Genomic DNA, 19992 nt, shown 5'->3' with positions numbered 1-19992 from the left:
AACATTTTGTTTTATTTTTAACTTAATAATTATGTAAATGTAACCCTTATCCTATGTACTTTGTAACTTCTCTTATGTTTTTCTTTAATTTCATACATATACATATGTAAGGAATTCCAGTGATTCTTGTCACTCTCTCCTTTACTATATCCTGCTCACCCCCAACAATTCCCCTCGTCCCTATCAGTCTCTTCCTCACATTTATGTATTTTTGTTTTGTATTGGGACACATTGAGTTTAACTAGGGCCTTCTGTATGACCATGGGTTTCTAACTATCCTTTGGAGACTGATGAGTCAGTCTAAGTATGTGACTGAACGCTATGACCACCCCCTCTTCCAAACCCACCAGTATTCAAAAATTGATGATGGTGGAGAATGGCCACATGAGCCTCTCCTCAATCCATGACTGAGTGATGACAGACAGACTTGTGTGGGCTCAATGCAAGTAACCACTGCTGCTATGGAACCACAGTTGCAATGATTGCCATGCCTGGGACATCAGGAAATAGAATTCCACATTCTTTCCCCCTATCTTTGGGCTCTTCCATTCTTTGTGTTAATCACCAAGGCATTGTATTTCCTTTTTATTCTTTGAGAATTTCATACATGTGCATAATGTGCTTTGGTCAGATTCACCCCCAATTCCCTTATCCCTCCGTCAGATTCTCGCCCAATTTCATGTGCTCTTTTAAAAACTCATTGGGTCCATTGGCATTGCCTCTATGTGCACAGGTGCAGGGCCCCCCACTAGAGCTTGAGTAGCTCTCAGAGGTCAAGTCCTTGAAGAAAACTGATTCTGCCCCTCCCATCAGCATCAGTTGCTCATAGCCTCCCAGCTGGCTGTGAAACATCATGACCTCTTTCCTTATCTGCACTAGGGTTTTTGCCTGGCTCAGTCTCATTCATGCAGTCACAGCTGCTGTGATTTCATGGGTGTGGCTGCCCTAGTGTGTCTAGACACAGTGGACAACTACAGTGAAACAGTGTTGTCTGGACATGCTCTGGATCTTACATTCTTTCTGGCCCTTTTCTGCTTTGTGCCCTGAGCCTTAAAGACAGTAGTTAAAAACTGGATGCTACACTGCCATGTATTCTCAGCACATTGTGTGGCCATGAGCATTTACCCTATTTCCTGGCCATGAGAGGCTTCTCTAATTAAGACTGAGCATGATTTTTGTCCATGGGTATAAATTTAAATATTAAGAAGGCAGTTTGACACTGAGTCCATTAAAAGTAACAAGTTTTCTACCTAGGGGCTATGACCTCCTCAGCCGTAGGTTTTTGCTATGTTTATAGTACCAGGCATGAATTCTTCCCCATGGAGCCAGTGTCAACTCCAATCATAGAGCAGGTGATTGTCACCATAACTGCCGTGCCACTATTGCCTCAGTGTGCCTCTTGTTTGGCAAGTTGGTATCATAACTCACCAGTTCACATCCGGGTGAGACATCAATGCCCTTTCTTTTCCAACAGCCTATATAATACCTTCTGGCACTATGAAAGGCAGAAAACAAATTATAGCTAGCATAGGCATAGAAGGATAAATGTTTCCTCTATCTTATATGTGGATTCTAGCTCCAAATCTTTAGATTTGTATTTTCAACCTGGAATGTTATCATTTCTAGGAAACCAGAAAGAGTCCATGAAGGCATGGGATGCCTTAAGGGAGTGGGGACAGGAGAACGTAGGTTAAAGGAAAGTAGAGAGGAGTGATGTTGGAGGGGAGAAGTCAGAAGGTGTTGGGAGTGGGCAAACAAAAATGAAGGATGGAGGGAAAAGCCATGTGGAATCCAACTACTTTGTAAACCAATTTAAAATATAAGTTAAAAAAATTTGAAAGGGGTCATCATGCCTAACTGGATATGGCTGTTCCTAAAAGCCAGGAGTTATTAACCAAAACCCTAGTGCCAGATGTGGGATAGATGCTTCCTTATTAATTGCTCATCAGGGAGGCATCAGAGCCACACACAACAAAACATCTCTTGCAATCCCTCTCCACTGCCCACCAGAGCTGTTTACTAAGACCTATTCCTGAAGACAGTGTGCAGCTTATTGCAAGCTACAAAGAAATAAGCCAAGACTGCACCTGATTTTTACCCTTTCTTAGTGTCACTTACTTATGTGCTGTTCTTACTTTTGCCTTCTTTCAGAATATAAGCTGCAAGGAAACAAAACTTATTTAAAAAAAAAAAAAAAAAAAACAAAAAACTCATGGCCCTAATCCATACCATTGAGGATGGCATGTATTAGACAGTGAAAGACTATTTATTGAGAAGATAGAATAAAGAAAGAAAGGGAAAGGGGAAAGGAAACAGAGGGAAAAGAGGGAGGAAGGAAGGGGGAAAGTAGGGGAAAGGCCAAAAGGGAGGAAGAGGAGAAAGGAAAGTGTTTGTGAAACCTCTTGGATTGGCCAAGAACGTCAGTGGAAATTCCCTGGTGTTCTTTATCTTCTGTGTGATCACTCTTAGCTGGGTAAGAGCTGTTTTCATTGATGTGCACATCTGCCAACACTTCTCTTTGCAAACAGCATGACTAGTCTACTGAGATCACAGGGAACCCTGGTGGGGCTAGGGAGCCCACCATTCCAGTTTCTCCCTGGGCATTGCCCACCTTCTCCCTCCCACTTGCCAAATGAGGCAAAGAATGACTACGTCCCTCACAGGTGAATGTTAATTACTGTTTGCACCATGCTTTGAGATCCACAGATGAAAGCAGTCATAAAAACAAAAAGTGTTATTACATCAAGAATGGTTATAGACCCTCATTTAGCTCTGGAAACTGATCAAGCAAGAATGTTGAATCATGGGACTCAGGATGGCCAAATATTACACTTGTTATAATTAATTTGAGCTTAAGTTTCAACATAGTGACATGTTTCCTTTAAATAAAGTTAAGTCCTCTCTGGGTGAATAAATCTATGTGGGTCTTAATTTTCTGTTGGGAATGATTTTTTTTCCAGATGTTCAGAGGACAGGAAGAAAAATATAACTCTGACTTCTGTTGGGAAAATACCCAGGCAAGTGGTTTACTTTTGAGCCATCTTCTAAATGATCCTCTGTGTCTTTGACCCCAGGAGACTATGACAAGAATGCTCACAAAATTATTGGAATTTAGAGCAGGAGCTGAATTTGGAAGGCCTGGAATCCTTTCTTGCTGACTGGTAGAACTTTGTCCATCTCTTTGGTGACCAAGGCTGAGATAATTCCTATGATTCTGAGCCTTCCAAGGCTCAGCACCTTCCAAGGGTGCTGACTCTGGTTTTATTCAACAGTCATCAGAAAGCTTTCTACATGTTTTTCCATTTTGTCAACAAATATTTATTAATCACTTTCTGCAATAGACCCTGCTGGGCACTTTGGAAGAGGGAAAAAATTTCAAATGACAATGATGTATATTCAACAGCCACCTAGAATAGAGGCTGCAGGACAATAGTTATTCAATAAATGTGTGCAGAGTGAATGATCAAGAAGTTGGATAATAGTCTGGAAAGAATGATGGAGCATAGGCCTAGGGATTCCTTCACATTGGGAAGAGCTCTTATTGGGGAGACCTATATGAATGCAGCATATACAAAGCTTAGTCTGTCTTCCTTGACATTCATCACTTCCAGTTGTGATAGCTAAGCTGACGTGTGGAAGTCCATTTCTTCTTCCTTGGGTCATGATTCAATTATCTGAGGACTGCTACACCTTCCCTAACTCTTTTCCAAGATCAAGAGCTGTCCAGCCTTTAACCTTATTTCTACGGCCCACATCCATCTTAATTTCCTCCCCTGGGCAGCTCAGTGTCTTATCCAGGCTCTAAAGATATCATCAGCCTCCGAATGAAAAGGATCAGGCAGCCCTGATGTGCTCATGGCAGCATGGTGTGCTGTAGGAATGTCCTTCCTATGCCTGTTCCCCCTCCTGTCTCCCGTCATATGAACTACTTCATTGTGGACTTCTTCTTTCATGGGACACATGTGTGTGCATCTTGAGAGAACCCAGTATTTCAACACAAACCCAGCATAGTTTGGCCAACAAAAGTATGATGTTACATGCATGTGTGGAAAGGGTACCTGTTTTATACATTCTACATTACGACTGTAGAATTCTGACTCAATTGTACGATCTGCAGGGAAGCCAGGTTTTCTTTATCTTAGTTTAAATTTTGGGTTTCTGCTTGTCCCCCAACTTGAATATCAGAGAGGAATATTATTGGAAGTCAGATTCTTCAACTTAAGTCTACAGCCTGCTGTGTGGTGGAGAACAAGCCATTCCTTTCTTCCTTATAATCAACAAAGTGAAGTGTTTGATTGGTTAGCTGCACTGAAGTTCCCTGCTAGAACTAGGATGGGATTTGTACATAGATTTCTTTGACTTTCCATGGTTCATTCTGTGATTTTCCCCCTTACCTCTGGGAAAGAATACTATCTCAAAAGCTATTCTAAATAAAAGAATTGCAGAGGGGGTGAGCAGAAGGTCAGCTGTAGCCCCAAATTCAAGAACTTAATAGCAGAACCACTTGTGAAATATGTGTAAGGTATCATCATCCAACATAGCCTTTATTCTGCATGTGTAAAAGATGGCCTTGTTTCCAGAAGGAGGGAAAAGTGTGAGTATTTCTCATGTGTCAACAGTTGCTGACTCTTTGGTCCCATCACCTCTGCCATGATGACGTTCACTAGTTGCACACACAAGCCTCCCTGTGCCTGACTACAATGGCAGTCCTTCATGCCTCCTGGCTCACAAATTCCTTCCTCACTGAGGCTTTCCAGCATCTCCACCCTGCTTGGTGGTTGCATCTTGCTGGGCAACTATGATTACGTGAACACAATGTCCAAATAATCCCTTTCCCTGCTCTGCCTCCGGGCAGCCATTCATTGGTGGTGCCTACTGTAGTCTCTGCCAATGCCTCTCTTTATCTGATTCCTTCTTCCTTTCACTTTCAACTTCATTGCTTCCTTTACTTGACTCACAATGGCTCCCAGGTGCCAGGCAAATACACTGGAGGGTTAGGAACGGAAGACGCTCCCAGTTGTATGTTAGTAATTATTATTTCAGTACCGCGGAGAGCAATGCCAGGGTGGTGGCCAGAAAGCTCTTTATTGTGGTCAGCCGTTGCCTATGGCTTTGAGGCTCCATTCAGAACCCCACAGGTGGTAGGGATGACAAAAACTCTACAAAGAAGCTGTGCAGTGAGATCCTTTCTCCCAGGAGTGTAGGAGCCAAGCTTTACATCGTGCCATTCAAAGACCAGATTGCATCTGGGCCCGGATGGCTGTCATAATGTCAGCCCACTTGGCATTTACCTTCTTTTCCCAGGCTGACCTCTGAAGATAGGGGCAGGCTCCAAGGGCATTGTTCTAACCATGCACACGCTCTAGCCATTGTTTCCACATAGGAGAGCTGCTGGTTCCCTTCCAGGCCAGCACTGTAATTTTATCAACTCTGGCTCAGAGAAACCTATATTTATAATGCTAATTAGGAGGGCACACATTTAATTTGAGTGGAAGACTGTTTGTATCTCGCTGAGCCTGGTAGCACAGGGCTCAGCCGACAGCACTCAGAGGCAAAGCAGGCCTTTCTCCCTTCTCCAAGTATTTGAAACAGGGCTACTCTTGCCAAACAATTTCTCTGTTGGATTAAAAAGGGTGTGGGGGGGAGAGCACTGAATGCACTGGAGCTCAGAAAACTTTGCATTTATCTCTTCCCTGCATAATATATTCCTCTGTGCACTGAGAAAACATGCCTCTTATGTTATCTAATTGTTTCCTGACACATTTAGCAACATTTCACACTCTTTAAAGTGACATTAACATTGCTGACAGTGGAGGTACTTTCATTAGATGGGCTTTGAGTTGTAGCCAGTATGCACTGCAGGTCTTCAAACATGCTTGTAAAAGGCAAGGAAGGCATTATTTATGAAAATAGCGCCTTCGCCAACACTGCCTGTGGGTGCATATTAATTTTGCTGACATTGGTCAATTTAGGGTATGTGTGTGAGCGCACACACACACACACACACACACACACACACACACACACACACACACAACTTCTTGTGAACTGAGCTTAGACACCAAGGTCCAGTGACCAATTCATGGAAAGTCTTTCTGGTCACAAATTTTCAACCACAACTAACAAGTCTGCGAGATCAGATACAAATTGGTTATTTCATACCCAGGCTAGAGGCTGAGTAACCATGCCACTGATTCACAATGAGTATGACCATCTACCTCCAAGCATGGTGGTCCTTCTCTTCTTCTCTCTTACAGCTTCCCCTGTCTTTTAAGGTTGCCTTCTAAAAAATGTTTGGGACTCCAAGCTGCTGCATTGATAAACAGTATTCCCAGAGAATGTTATAATGAGCCTTTTGGAATCAAGGTCCCCACAGAGACACAGGGAGACAAATTTGAAGCCTCATTCTGGAGTTTCTGGAAAAAAATTAAGCCAGGCTTAGGTGAGAAAAATATAGTTCAGGGTATATGTGTCTGCTAGGATAAAAACTCGCATTTAAGGCTGGCCTAATTATTGAGTCCCATGGGATTGAGTTTGCTCTCTATTACAATGATAAACACCATGACTAAAATTAAAATGGGAGAGGGAAAGGTTTATTTAGCTTGCATGATCTGATCATAATCCATCATGAAGGGAAGATGGGACAGAAACTCAAGGCAGGAGCTGAAGCAAAGGGCAAGGAGGAGTGCTGCTTGCTGGTGGTATTCCCCTTAGCTTGCTCAGCCTGCTCTCTTAAACAACCCAGGACCACCTGCAATTGGATTGAATCCTCCAATATCCATTATTAATTTAAAAAATACTCTCACAGACTTTCCTACTGGCCAATCTGATAGAGACGTTTTCTAAGTCAAGATTCCTTCTTCACGGGTTTCCCTAGTTTGTGTCAAGGTGATTAGGGGCCCAGAAGCTAACCCACATTCTATGCTTGTCAGTTAAGCAGAATAATATTTAAAGATTATGGGATTTAAAGCTAAGAGAAGAATTCACTGCAGACCATTAAGACACCTCTGTACTGCTAACCTTTCCAGCCAGACAGACATCCTACCTTAGCCTGCATAGAATTCATGACTCTTCTCTCTCTACATCTCTAGCACTGAAGGACACTATGTAGTCATTGTCTCCTTCATTTTACTCATTATTTACTATGTGACTTTTTCCATACCCCTACATCTCTTCAAGCCTCAGTTTACTCCTATAAGACAGGGTTAATAATAGTGCCTGCCACATAGTAGGGATGAAAGGATTATATAGACTCCCAGTCATGCAATATACTAAATGTATTTCCTAGCACAGTGTCAGTACTCAATATTCAAGCACTGTGAACAAATATTAGTCTCTTCTGCTGTGAGATGGGCTGAGATTCCAGTCTTTCTCTGTCTTGGAGAAATTTTTTTTTTGACTGAGTATTGGTAGGTAGAGTCTCAAGGCATCTAATCTTTACCATCTTATTAAGGACCATCCAACAAGGAATAGGCAGGCTGTGTGAATGTTGGCAGCAAAGAGATGAAATAGTTCATGTATCTGCTGCCCAGAGCTCGTTTTATCTTTGCTGTCCCTAAAGCACATAGCAAAACACAGACATGCGGGTGAGAACTGTTTGCTATACACAGACAAAGCCTTGGAAAAGGGACGCATCCGGTAATGAGAGTGAAAGTCATTACCATTTGTAGAGCGCTTTAACATTTGCAGTGTGCTTTCATATATGTTATGATTTAATCCTCAAAGGGTCCTGGAAGGGAAGTACTACATCTATCTCCTTCCCTTTCTGCATGATAATAATACTTACCATTTACTTCAGAAAGTTCACATAAATGTCTCAGTTAATCCTTATAATAACTAGTGAGGAATGTTTACACACATTTTGTTTATCAACAGTTGAGCACAGGAAAAAAGATAGGGGACTTGTCCAAAGTCACCCAGTAGGTCATTGAGAAAAACCAAGATTTGAACTTCAGTGTGGCTCCAATAACAATTATATTATCATTCCAGCGATTGGTACTTCATACCAGTCTTTAAATAAGAATTCATTAAATTCCATCCTCCTTTCCTCTGAAGGATGGTGCGAGCCCTGAAGCCTGAACATCTGGGTCCAAATTTTTCTCCCTGTCCACCTAGAATCAACCGCATGTTGCTCAGCTGTCTCATCCTTAAAATGGGAAGCTATTACCTGCCAGGAAAGTTTCTGCTATTACCTGCCAGGAAAGTTTCTTGTGAGATTCCATATAAGAATATGTATAAAGAGCTGAGAACTTACGCCTTGTGTATCAGGAGAGCTTGATGGATCTTGGAAAGTGGCAGCATTGCTTTCACCTTCCCATGTCATTTGGACCCACATGACAATGACACTAAAATGAATGATGCATTAAGATGTGTCATGAAAGATGCTTGCTGGCATGCTTTGGAAATTAGTTTTCAGCATGGACTTAGGGACTTTGAAATCTTTCTGTAGAACTTTTCTTCCCCTAACTATCTTTGACTGTGATGGTGTCGAATTGGTTTAGGCAGGGCAGGGACACCACTCAGTGTGTCCACTGTCTTCTGAATGTCCTTCTGACAGTCTGCTTAGAAGGAGACTACAGCACCTGCATGAAGCAGGGGCTTGATACTCTAAGCCACTTGGTTTTGAAGAGGCAACACATATTTAAAATTGGAGCCAACTCTGTCACTGACATGCCTACATTACTGTAATAACCAACCTTCTTTTGAAGTCCCTAAAACCAAAGACAAATAGCTGCAGTGCCCAACAGTGAAGTTAACACCAAGGACATTGATATAAACCCGTTAAGATTTTGTGAAGTAAAGTGTTTTAATTGACCAATCGTGGTGTGATTTATTATGTACAGCTTTAGGCTGGGCACTAGGATATAGAATATATAATCCACAGTCTCTGTCCACTCAGGGTGTCATGAAAGACCAGACAGGAGACAAATACATAGGCTAGTGTGCTGCAAGAGCAATAATAGAAGAATGTCTCAGATACCAGTGAGTGCGATGATGAAAACGCACCTGTAAGAAGGTAGTCCGTGTTCAGAGTCTCTAGGGTGGATGGGGTGGATAGTGAGATCACTGATTTGAGAAGGGAAGATGTTATATGAATAGTGGGGTAGGGGAGGAAATATACAGGTTCTGTAATACACTGCTTTGCTGTGGTTAAGGTATAAGTAATAAAGGAGTTCTATGCAAGAATTAGAACAAGGAGGCCTGAAATATAGCTCAGTGAGCAAAGATGCTGTCTGTCAAGCCTGAAGACCTGAGTTCAAAACCTGGGACCCACATGACAGAAGGAGAGAACCACCTTTTAAAGGTTGTCCTCTGATTTCCATATACAACTTCTATAGGCATGGCATGGCGCATGCCCCCCAGTATACACACATGCAATTCATTAGTTAATGTGAGTAGGAATTAGAACAGTGCTGTGTAAGCAATGGGCAGTCTTGTGAAAATTAAGATGTGTGACACGAGCAAGTTTGTGCATCCAGAACTATGTTGGCTTTTGTACAGAGGGGACACAGAAGGGAGACATCAGAAGCTGGAAATCCTGAATCATAATGTGTTAGACATTTTTTTTCAGATACTACAACACACACCTGAAACAATCAACTTATAGAGAAAATGTTTGCCTTGTCTTACAGTTTTAAAAGTTTCTGTCTATCCTATGGTGCCCTATCTTATTTGAGCCTGTGCTGAAACAGCACTGCATGATTAGAGCCCATGATGGAGCTCAACTCTCACAGAAACAGATCAGAGTACCACACCACAGTATCCTACACAGGCATAACTCAAGTGACTCAAAAGCTTCCTACAAGGCCCCACCCTTTAAGCAAGCCAGCCCCTCACAATAGTTTCATACCAAGGACCAATGGTTGTCATATGGGCCTTTGGTAGACATTTAAGATCCAATCTAGAGCATGCTATCTAGACTGTGCTGTTCAGTACGGTAGCCATTGGCCTCAGGAATTACTTATATATAAAGTCAGTTAAAAGTCTACTAAATTAGAGTCTATGTTATGCTAAGCCTAGTTATGCTAGCCTCACATGAAGTTTTCAGTGGGCATAAGTAGACAAGGAGCACACCCATCCCCACAGAGAATTATACCAAGCAGCACTGCATATCAACAAATAATAATTCTGCCTCATCCTAACAATATTAATGAAGATGGAAATAGATTTTCCAAGCAGGAAGCATTTGAGGATCTAGAAAAGATGGTTCAGCAATTAAGAACACTTGGTGCTCTTGGCAGAAGATCTGAGTTCAATTCCCAGCATGCACATGGGGCAAGCTCACAACAGCCAGTAGCTATAGTACCAGGAGATTTGAGGCCCTCTTCTGGCCTGCACAGACACCTACACACAACATGCAACCACAACACACACACACACACACACACACACACACACACACACACACATACACACACACACACACACACACAATCTTCAAAAATTCACTTAAAAGAAAGTGTTTCAAGAGCCACAACATGTTAATAAAAGTATTGTCCATGCCTATAGGAAAGATTTGTATCCTCACAAGAGCAAGCTACACTGATTCATTGCATTTTACCTCATGAATATGAAAGACATGGCATAAGGAATTACAGAAAATATTTCACAAGTGAACTCTAACCTCCATCTATATAACCTGATCTGAATTTGACACCTCCTAAAGTGAAGAGCTGCTTGGGAAGTGTGATGTGTAAACACACAACCTGGTGAGATGTAGTGGCAACACCCAAATACACACAGCCCCAGCTGCGAAGCAGTTCATGCTGGCACTCCTGTGCAAGGCACTTGAACTGAGGCTGCTCCAAAGGCATGCTGCCCTTCCAATAACTTAAGTACAATAGCTTGTGTGCCGTCCGGAGGGTTTGCCAGACCATCATTTGAACATAATTTGTTTTCAAGGAAATGCTTAACTGAGCTTTGGTTATATTCATTAAAGTGGGAGTGAAACAGGCATTTAGGTCTCACACAGTAAAAATCAGAACTTTCCACAGCGTGACACAAAATAGAGCGAACCCAGTTAGACCTCACCGAGAAGACCTAGGTCAGAATGAAAATTACTTGGGTGAAGGCACATCACCTAGAACTGTGTTCTAGCATTCTCTCTGAGTCTCCTGTCATATTGGAAGCAATTCTCTCATGACACACATTCCCCCCCAGCTCCCAGGAAAGGTATATTCCTTTTAGTAGCTAATTTCACTCACTTCAGGCAAATTTTACCTCTCCCAAACATGCATGAGCTCCCATGTTTGATTCCCACCAATAATGTAAATTTGTTTGGTGTGTACATGTGGGCAAGGAAGAACTGATAGGATCACACATTTCACTCCTAATATATGTCACCCCTTTTTTGGTTTTGGGAATCCAACACTGGGGCTTGTGCATGTTAGGCATGTTACATACCCTGAGTCACACCCCACAGATCTGCCCAGTTCTTACCAGTTGAAAAAAACAATAGAGCAGATGCAGTATATGTATTCTGATCCCAAGTACTACGCATTTGACTTCAGGGCTTCTCAGCCTCAGCACCACTGTATGTGAGGATGCACCATTCCTTCTTATGAGGGACTGTCCTGAGACCTGGAAGATGGTTAGCAGCCTCCCCGACGTCTGCCTACCAGATGCCAGAAGCCTCCATCCCCTGCCACTGCTGCTGTAACCAAATACCTTCAGACATTATTATCGAATTACCTGTGTAGCTGCAACATTCCTCCAGAGGAGAAGTGATCTAACATGACATTAGTAGGAAATATTTGTAACCAGGAAGATAAATTGATAGAAAATTAAATATATATGTATATATATATATATATATATATATATATATATATATATATATATGTGTGTGTGTAATGAAATCTATATCTGTATTTTCATTTTGAGATGTTCCACTCATCCGATATCATGTTTGCACTCTGCAATCATGATTAGAATTTCTGCCAGGTGTGGTGGAGGTTGTGTTCTTAAAGTCATTTGTGCACTGGGGAGGCTAAGGGAAGAAAATCATGAGTTCAAGGCCAGCCTGGCTGCATAGTGATTGGCAGGAGAACACAGCTACCTTTGTTCTTTAAACAAATATTTAAGATGGAGGAAAGAGATTGAGTACCGCCAATCAAGGTGATGATGTAAATCTTGATGCTAGTGAGAAGGTGCTTCCAGGCTTGAGTTTCTTGCAGTGCTGAGCCCAGTAAAACTGCTGTCCACGTGCTTGATTGGGGAGAAGTGGACAGCCATCTGCTGCATCTCCGCCACACTCTTTGACACCTGCAATGTTCTTATAAACACAGTAGTTACTTCCCACCAGAAATACTTTCTCTGGGACCCCATGTTCCATTTCTTGTTATTTAACAGGAAGGGACTCAGCCTAAAGAACATGCAAAAAAAATTTTCTGAAGGCAGAATGCCTGGAATCTATTTCTAGTTTCACTAAGTGGCTTCATGGCATTGGCCATGCCATTTTCCCACTCGGGCTTGATGATCAGTTTGAGGAAGGCTGATTTTTCTTCTGAGTGCCAATGACAGGCTCAAAGTTCGGTTAAAAGAGGAACAAAAAAAGGTTGGCATGGAGAATAAATGTATTCATATACGGAAAGTTGAGAGGCAGGGGTGCTTCAGGCTTGACTGAATTCAGGTGTTCCACCAACATTAATCAGTAAGTTTTCTTCAACTTTTCACATCCCTGCTCATCATTCATTGACTTCATCTCCCTCTTGGTAGAAAGATGTCTATAGTCATTTGAGCCTCACACTCTCCCAGGTTCAACCTCAGCCTTCTGTGGAAAAAGAATGGCCTAGTGAAACTTAAAATTGGGTATCAGGGATTGGAAACCAGCATTGAGGAAAGTTGTTTAAATACTCTAGCTAGCTGTTTTGCTTATGTCAAAGCAGGCTTTTTGAACTCAACTTTAAGAAAGAACACTATTTTTATTAAGTCCTTAAACTTATGGTGCCACAGAGTGTTTTTAGGTTTTAAAAAGCCTGGCTTCTGCTTATGGTTAGTTACCCCCTTGGGGATGAATTCTGTGGTGCATTCCAGAAAAGCACTACTGGGCACTTTTTGGTTACCACCCTTATATGATATAGGCAATAGTACAATGAACCATGCAAGGCTTAGGTCAGAAGATTGGAGTTCAAACCATAGCTCTCCAGCTGCTAATGGGGCAACCTTTGGTCTCAGCTTCTCTTCCCTGTGAATGGGAAAGAAATTAGAATGTAATTAGATCTTGAAAGTTCCATGAGTGTTAAAGGCGAAAGTATACATAAATTATTTAGTTCGGTTCTTAGCATAATGCAAGATCACCTACTACGTGGAACAGGTAAGGAGTCTGGAAGTTAATGCCACTGTCAACCCCATAAGCTCTAGAATTACCTTGGAGACAAGCCAGGTGTGCTTTGTTTAGGTACTTGAGATGGGAAGACCTACCCATTATGAATAATGGGGTCCTTGCTCTTTGCCTCCAACTGTGGATACACTGTGACCTGCTGTCTCCAGCTCCTGCTGTCAAGACTTTCCCTCCCTCTGAACTAAGGGAACAAATAAAGCCTTCCTTCCTTACACAGCTTTCCTTACGTATTCTGTCACAGCAAAATGACAAGTAGTTATCAGAGCGGCTGATCAGATTTATATTTGTATTCCTTTGTTCCTGGTGCTGGTTTTTTGGTTTTTTTTTAATTTTGTTGTGTCTTAAGCATATCTCTCTGCTCCACCAAATATCCTGACACCCCATCACTACATAAATCAATAACGTATTGCCTACACAGAACACTTTAATATCAGTTCACCATTAATCTTTCCAATGAAAAAGAACCAGTTGTTTTTAAGTGAATTTGGGGAATTGTTCTCCAGCACACTCTCTGTCATAAATTAGTGAATATATTAAAAATGGCTGGGCAGAACAGCAATTTCACTGTGACTATTTATTGTTTGGGGAGGATGAAAAGAAACGGTAGCCCTTTGAACTTGTTGAATGAAGTCTCGAAGTCTGGATCTGAATCTATGTGCACAGCAACATGGCACTGTAATGGACACAATGGGAGTTGGAGCAATATTCTTCCACCACAGATGGTGTATGATGAAGCTTTCAGGGATGAGTGCAGTGGGTGAAGAGTGAGAGCCTGGAGCATGGATGGCAAATAAGCCCTGTACATCTGCTCCCTCTCCTCATCCATGTCTATGAGTTTTCTAATTGATGATGTCACTAGCTTCCCACTGGAAGCTAGGGCATACCAGAATCCTTCTCCACATGGCATTTCAGCAGTCACGACCCATCTATCAGACATTGTATGAAACTGCTTTGTCTGGCTACAGGTCTGGCTAAACGGAATGTTTATGAGTGGAAAACAATACAAAATCTTACTCATCTGAAAACAGATACATTAGCAAACTGAATTTATATGCTTTAAGGTCACAGAGAATCCAATCATGCAGATAATCAGAGTTTGATTCACATGGGGGATCCTGGAAAACCCATGTGCCTACACACTCACACTTATGTAAGATCATAGGAGCTCAACAAATGATGTATTACTGCCCTTGCGTGTTCCTCTGTACTTTGTAACAAATCAGTTCAGTGTGGTTTTTCTGTACATTTGCTGAGGACTTTGTATTCATTCACAAAGAAACTGGAGAACCCATTGGGAATGAGGAGTTTCTGACATACTTGACCTGGGACTCCAGCTGGAGCTGTTGCCTGGTTAGCTGCCCACCCACACTAAGGCTTTCTGTAAGAAAGCAGAGTCCACAAAGGGAGCCAAGGAAGCTCCGGTTTTCTCCCCTGTACTTTGGAACCTGTTCGTATCTACACAGATGGTCTCTGTCAGTGGGAATAGTCACAGGCAAATGTAGCCTAAGTGAGCACACGTAGCAAATGACCTAACAAATAGGGCACAGCACACTGTTTTGTCTCGGGGCAGATCTCGGTATTCTGAAATTTCCCAAGTAGTGGTAGGTACCAGCACGAAGAATGGAAGAAGCTACCAAGGCAAAACCAATCAGAGTTCAGAGAAGTGGGGAGCTAACAAGGGCCACACAATACTATGATGCATAGTCACAGTACGCGAAGCCACCCCAAAGCTTTCGCTGTCCTGTGACTCTTCTTCACTTGTCCATATTTGTGTGTATTAAAAAGTTCTGCTGTCTGTACCGTGGGAAATGAGTTCATGCTGGACAGAATCCGCAGAAGTTCATGTAAAGAATGATTTCACAACAATTATCCTACCAGACTCCTAGAAATTTGCACCTTAGTTCCACCTCAGTCGCTCAAAGGAATTTCTTTTTTAAATTGGCTTCCAGCCATCCTTATTCTTCACCATCCAGTTTCAGATCTACCTCAGTAACCCACGCTCTAAAGCTTATTGATTGTGACTTAAGAATCTCTCGCTACCCGAGCCCTACTGTTAAGTGGACATCAGCACTGACTTCACAGGGCCTAGGCAGGACTCATCTGTAGTCTGAAGCCTTGAAGAAAGGTAGAGGGTAACGTCGTTGCAAACTTCAACACAAAATGACAGTGAAAACATTGAATTCTGTCAGACGGTAGCTGCTATGTGTGGTTATTCAAAGATGTGCCCTATTTGAAATCTGGAAGACGCCCTGGGATTGAGAGGAGGCACCTTGAAAGTATCTCTCTTGCATAAATACCTTACCTTTTATGTAACATCATTACTATTTATTGTTATTATGATTACTAGTATGATTATTATTATTTTGATTACCACATTACCATGCTATTTGAGCAAGCACCAGGAGTAGATGCAGGGTGGATTTGGGAAAGACAAGCCCAAGTTGAAGCCCTGCCCTTGACAGTTTACTGACTGTTAAGCATGACTTCTTCTTGCGTTTCCTTGTCTATAAAATGAGGATATTTTAGTCTTACATTCTATGGGAACATGTGGTCACTCTAACCTAACGAGGTTGTTTTGAGGGTTCAGAGATGATGCAAGTAAACAGATCAGTGCAGTGAACGGCAGCTAGATGGCATGCAATAAACAACAGCAGTTACAGTCGTGGTAGTTACAGCTTTATTGTTAGAAGATCTATGAGAGAGTTATTGATGAATGCTAGCATTGATTCTGATAAAACTCCACAGCACCCAGTCCAGAGCACCTGGCAAAAATCTCCTGTCTTATATTGCTCCCCAACAGCTATGAATGTATTGTGTGCTTCAAATCAAACTCCATTTACCTGTTGATATATCAGGAATGGGTCATCATCATTTTAGTTATGTCATTATTGGTCAAGAAACTTAAGATTTGAACTTTAGGGCTGGAGAGATGCCTCAGTGACTGGGAGCAGCTCTTCCAGAAGACACAAGTTTGGTTACCAGCATCTACATGAGTCAGTTCATATCTTCACCTACAGGAGATCTTACACCCTCTTCTGGCTTCCATGGGAACGTGTACATACATGTAGGAACATACTTAGAGACATATACATTTTAAAATCTAAAAACCATTTATACTTTAAAGGTATCTTATCTCCTCCACTGTGTGTCACCTCTGTCCCTCCAAAGGGCATCATGTTAACCGTGGTTTGACACCTCATTGCTACTGTTCAGCCCATTCTCTCCCAGAGAGCGTTTTCTTCAGAGACTTGCTTAAGCATCCACTCTTTCAGGAATCCTTACTTCCTTTTCTCCCCTGAGCCCTACCAGGCATTTCCTTCCTCTGCCCCTATAGCACCTCCTTCCTCTGCCCTTGTAGCATCTCCTTCCTCTGCCCCTATAGTATCTTAAGTTAGTACATTCCACCACCCTGTGTTTTATCACCCAAACCTCACTTGAGGTGAACTCTGAGGGCCGGATGATGAGGAATCCTTAGGATTCAGCAAACTGTGCATGCATTTATTGAACCCAAACCATCCATCTAGGGCACCGTGTAGTGCACTTAGTAATAAATCAAGACACATAGTCATGAAAGGAGCAACAAGTGTTGGTATCTACCTGAATGTCTGAAAATGCCTCTCTGTGTGTAGTTCTTTGGGGAAGTACAATTCTGCAGGCATAGACACTTCCCAGCATTGAACTGTTGGTCGGAATCTCGTTTGTTTCCCAAACACCCTACCCTTCCCTCCATACTCCAGCTGGATGGGATGCCCCTCCTAGCTCATTTTCATTAGTTCGCTTATGAGCAAACAAGCCAGCCACCGATTACAATGACCGTGGATACAAGGACACATTGGTGATGAACACATAGCAGTTGTCATCACTCAGAAGTCAGTGTCAGAAGGCTGCTGCCTTGGAGGAAGAGGTTCCAATAGTCATCCATGTGAAAGGGACCTTCTCTAGCCAAGGGCAGCTCCAGGTTACTGCCGACTCTACCAGCCTGACCACTGTTCCCTATGGCATGGAGCAGCCATGCTTTGCTACATAGGAATCTGTCACGATGTCCAAATAAGTCACATGATGCAGGGAATGATCAACTCACTGGCATGGAGATATGAGCCCTTTCCACCTGTTTTCACCTTCTACCCTAAGCTAAAGGATTTGATTTAGTGACGCCTCCTTATTTGTTCACTGGGGACACAAGTCTAAGTAACAGGTAATAATAGAGTCTATGAGGATGTTTAAAGGGACAGATAAGCTAGAAAAAGTCTTTCTTGTTTCAAGCAGGCAAACATGGAGAGCTTTACTGAAGAAGTCTTGAGAATTTTGGCCAGGTGGTAGAAGCAGTGTCCATTAAGGTGGGAATGAAAAACTATGTAAATGTGGAGTGGCTTGGCCTTTCGAGTAAGAGGAATAAGAGTACCCAATTGACTGAACAATAAAGAACCAGGTGGAGAATAGGAAGGGTGCTCTCTGGGTAAAGGAGACCATCCAGAGAAGGTAGGCATGCCTAGTATGATGGGAAGTTCAGAATTCTTCCCCCATACAATGGAAAGCTATTGGAGGGTGTGAAGATGTTATGACCTGATTTCTACCTATGAAATACCATCTTAATACCATACTCCTGTGGGGTGAAGATGATATGACCTGATTTCTACCTATGAAATACCATCTTAATACCATACTCCTGTGGGGAAGAAATGGAGTCATGGCAAAGTTGGTGGGCTATTTCTCAAGAGCCGAAATTCCAGCAAGGAAATGATTTAGGCAGAGATGAGGGGTACTTAGAATCATAGCAAAGGAGATAGAAAGACCTAGACATTTCTAGAAGACTGATTTTATTCAAATGGATGCCCTTTTTGAATTATTTTAGTAAAGTATCAAGTATCATACTACCAGTGGTATGCATTTGGGCTGGTGAAGAAACATCAAAACCATTCTGAAAAGCTCATCTGGAACACTTCATTTAAAAAAAAAAAATTATATTGCCAGCTGGTTTCAATGTGACTTTCTTAGGATGCTCTCATGACACTCATTGTTGACCTTTGACCCCTCTGTCCTCTTTCCCAGGTCGTCCCATTCCACCTACATCCTCGTCTAGCCTCCTCCCATCTGCTCAGCTGCCTAGCTCCCATAATCCTCCACCAGTTAGCTGCCAGATGCCATTGCTAGACAGCAACACCTCCCATCAGATCATGGACACCAACCCTGATGAGGAATTCTCCCCCAATTCATACCTGCTCAGAGCATGCTCAGGGCCCCAGCAAGCCTCCAGCAGTGGTAAGGAAACTCTGTGGTGTCTGAATGTGTGGTGTTTTGTGGTTGACATTTGTGAGTCTCCAGCAAAATGACATCTACTGAAACAAAGTCTGGGAGATGGTGGTGTGGGAGCATCAAGGTGAAACACATTTGTCGTTTTTGTGGCATGGTAGTTGTAAGATGCATCTGTTGAAGGTCACAGCTGTTGGGGAGGTTTTACTGATTGTAACAGGCTCTGGGCCTCCTTCTATGGGAGAAATTTGCCTGTGGCTACATGTGAGAGCATGCTAGGCTCAAAGGTGAAGTGTGGGGAGACACTGGAATATTGAATTTTGTATTACTATGATTCTGTTCATAGCCAAGTGACCCTGGACACCCTCACGTGCCCTGCTTCTGTGCTTCTCAGTTCCCTTTCCTTTTATCAGTGGCTTCTGACTTCCCCTTCCTTGCTTGTTTTATACGGTTTTGCGATTAAAATGTATTCCCTTGACATGAAATGCTGAATGTCGTACCAAGACTGAAGTGTTTGGGGTACGACCTCGCTATGACCCTCCGCTTGTGCCACTTCACCTGAATTTAACGAGCTGATCTTGAGGTACTGTGAGGATAAACACAGCTTCTAAATTCAGAGTTCTTGTTTGGGTTTTCATAGTCGCAGAACAGAGGGAATGACCACAAGGTGCTGCTCCACTTTTGAGGACTGTGTGTCTCAACTCCCACTCCCTAAGGCTTAGCTAGAATAGACCTAAGCACATCAATAAGCAGGCCTTGTTTTGGATTCACCCCTTGGTGCAACATTCACCTGAACAAATGAATACAGAAGAGGGCACAGTTGCCTAAGGATTCAGTATCCATGGCCTGGGGGGGGGAGGGTACAAATTAGCTACTCCTGACCCAAAGCTTTGGTACTGTCTTTTGAGGTAGCCCCTCTTGATGTTCATTGACACAGCTCATCATAAGCAAGAGAGAGATTTGCATGTCAAGAATACTCCCTGAAAAGACTGCTTTGGCTCTATCCATGAATATAAGCCACCCATGGTCTCAACCTCTCCAATTACAGAAGACCTCCTAAGTATATTAGGATGATTCGTTCAGCAAATGTACCAATAGACTGCTACTTGTGATGGCCCATGTCCTTCTTCAAAGCCAGGCCTGATATATTTAGCAAACTCATATTCTTTTTTTTTTTTAAATTATCTAATCAAATCTCTCATCAAATGAGCAATCCATTGTTGATATTATGAAGGCCTTTAATCTACCATAAATCTTTATTAGAACTCATCAGAGCTTCTAGTTTGAGAGAAATGTGATTACGGCACTCTTAAAATGACATTACATCATCGGGGTGATTGGTTTATCATTTGGAGAAGAGACATCAATCATAACTAACATAACCACACAGTAAATGAATT

The 19992-nt window shown here is 42.4% G+C and overlaps 1 protein-coding gene across 13 annotated transcripts in view; it reads left to right on the top strand.

Annotated features, from left to right (window-relative positions):
* Positions 1 to 19992, top strand: part of Tenm2 (teneurin transmembrane protein 2) — a 1224381-nt gene that overhangs the window by 832277 nt on the left and 372112 nt on the right. For 11 of the 13 annotated variants that reach the window (XM_036195999.1, XM_036196006.1, XM_036196005.1 and 8 more), the window contains one exon: positions 18392 to 18601. The exons of the other annotated variants lie outside the window; for them this stretch is intronic. In XM_036195999.1, the coding sequence (XP_036051892.1) occupies positions 18392 to 18601 (210 nt within the window). The remainder of the gene's footprint in view (positions 1 to 18391; positions 18602 to 19992) is intronic. 13 annotated transcript variants of the gene reach the window in all.

Source organism: Onychomys torridus, chromosome 8 (assembly GCF_903995425.1).
Source record: "Onychomys torridus chromosome 8, mOncTor1.1, whole genome shotgun sequence".
In the NCBI taxonomy this organism is placed as follows: Eukaryota; Metazoa; Chordata; class Mammalia; order Rodentia; family Cricetidae; genus Onychomys; species Onychomys torridus.
Note: the sequence above shows the minus strand (reverse complement) of the source record. Positions and strands in the feature narration are given on the sequence as shown.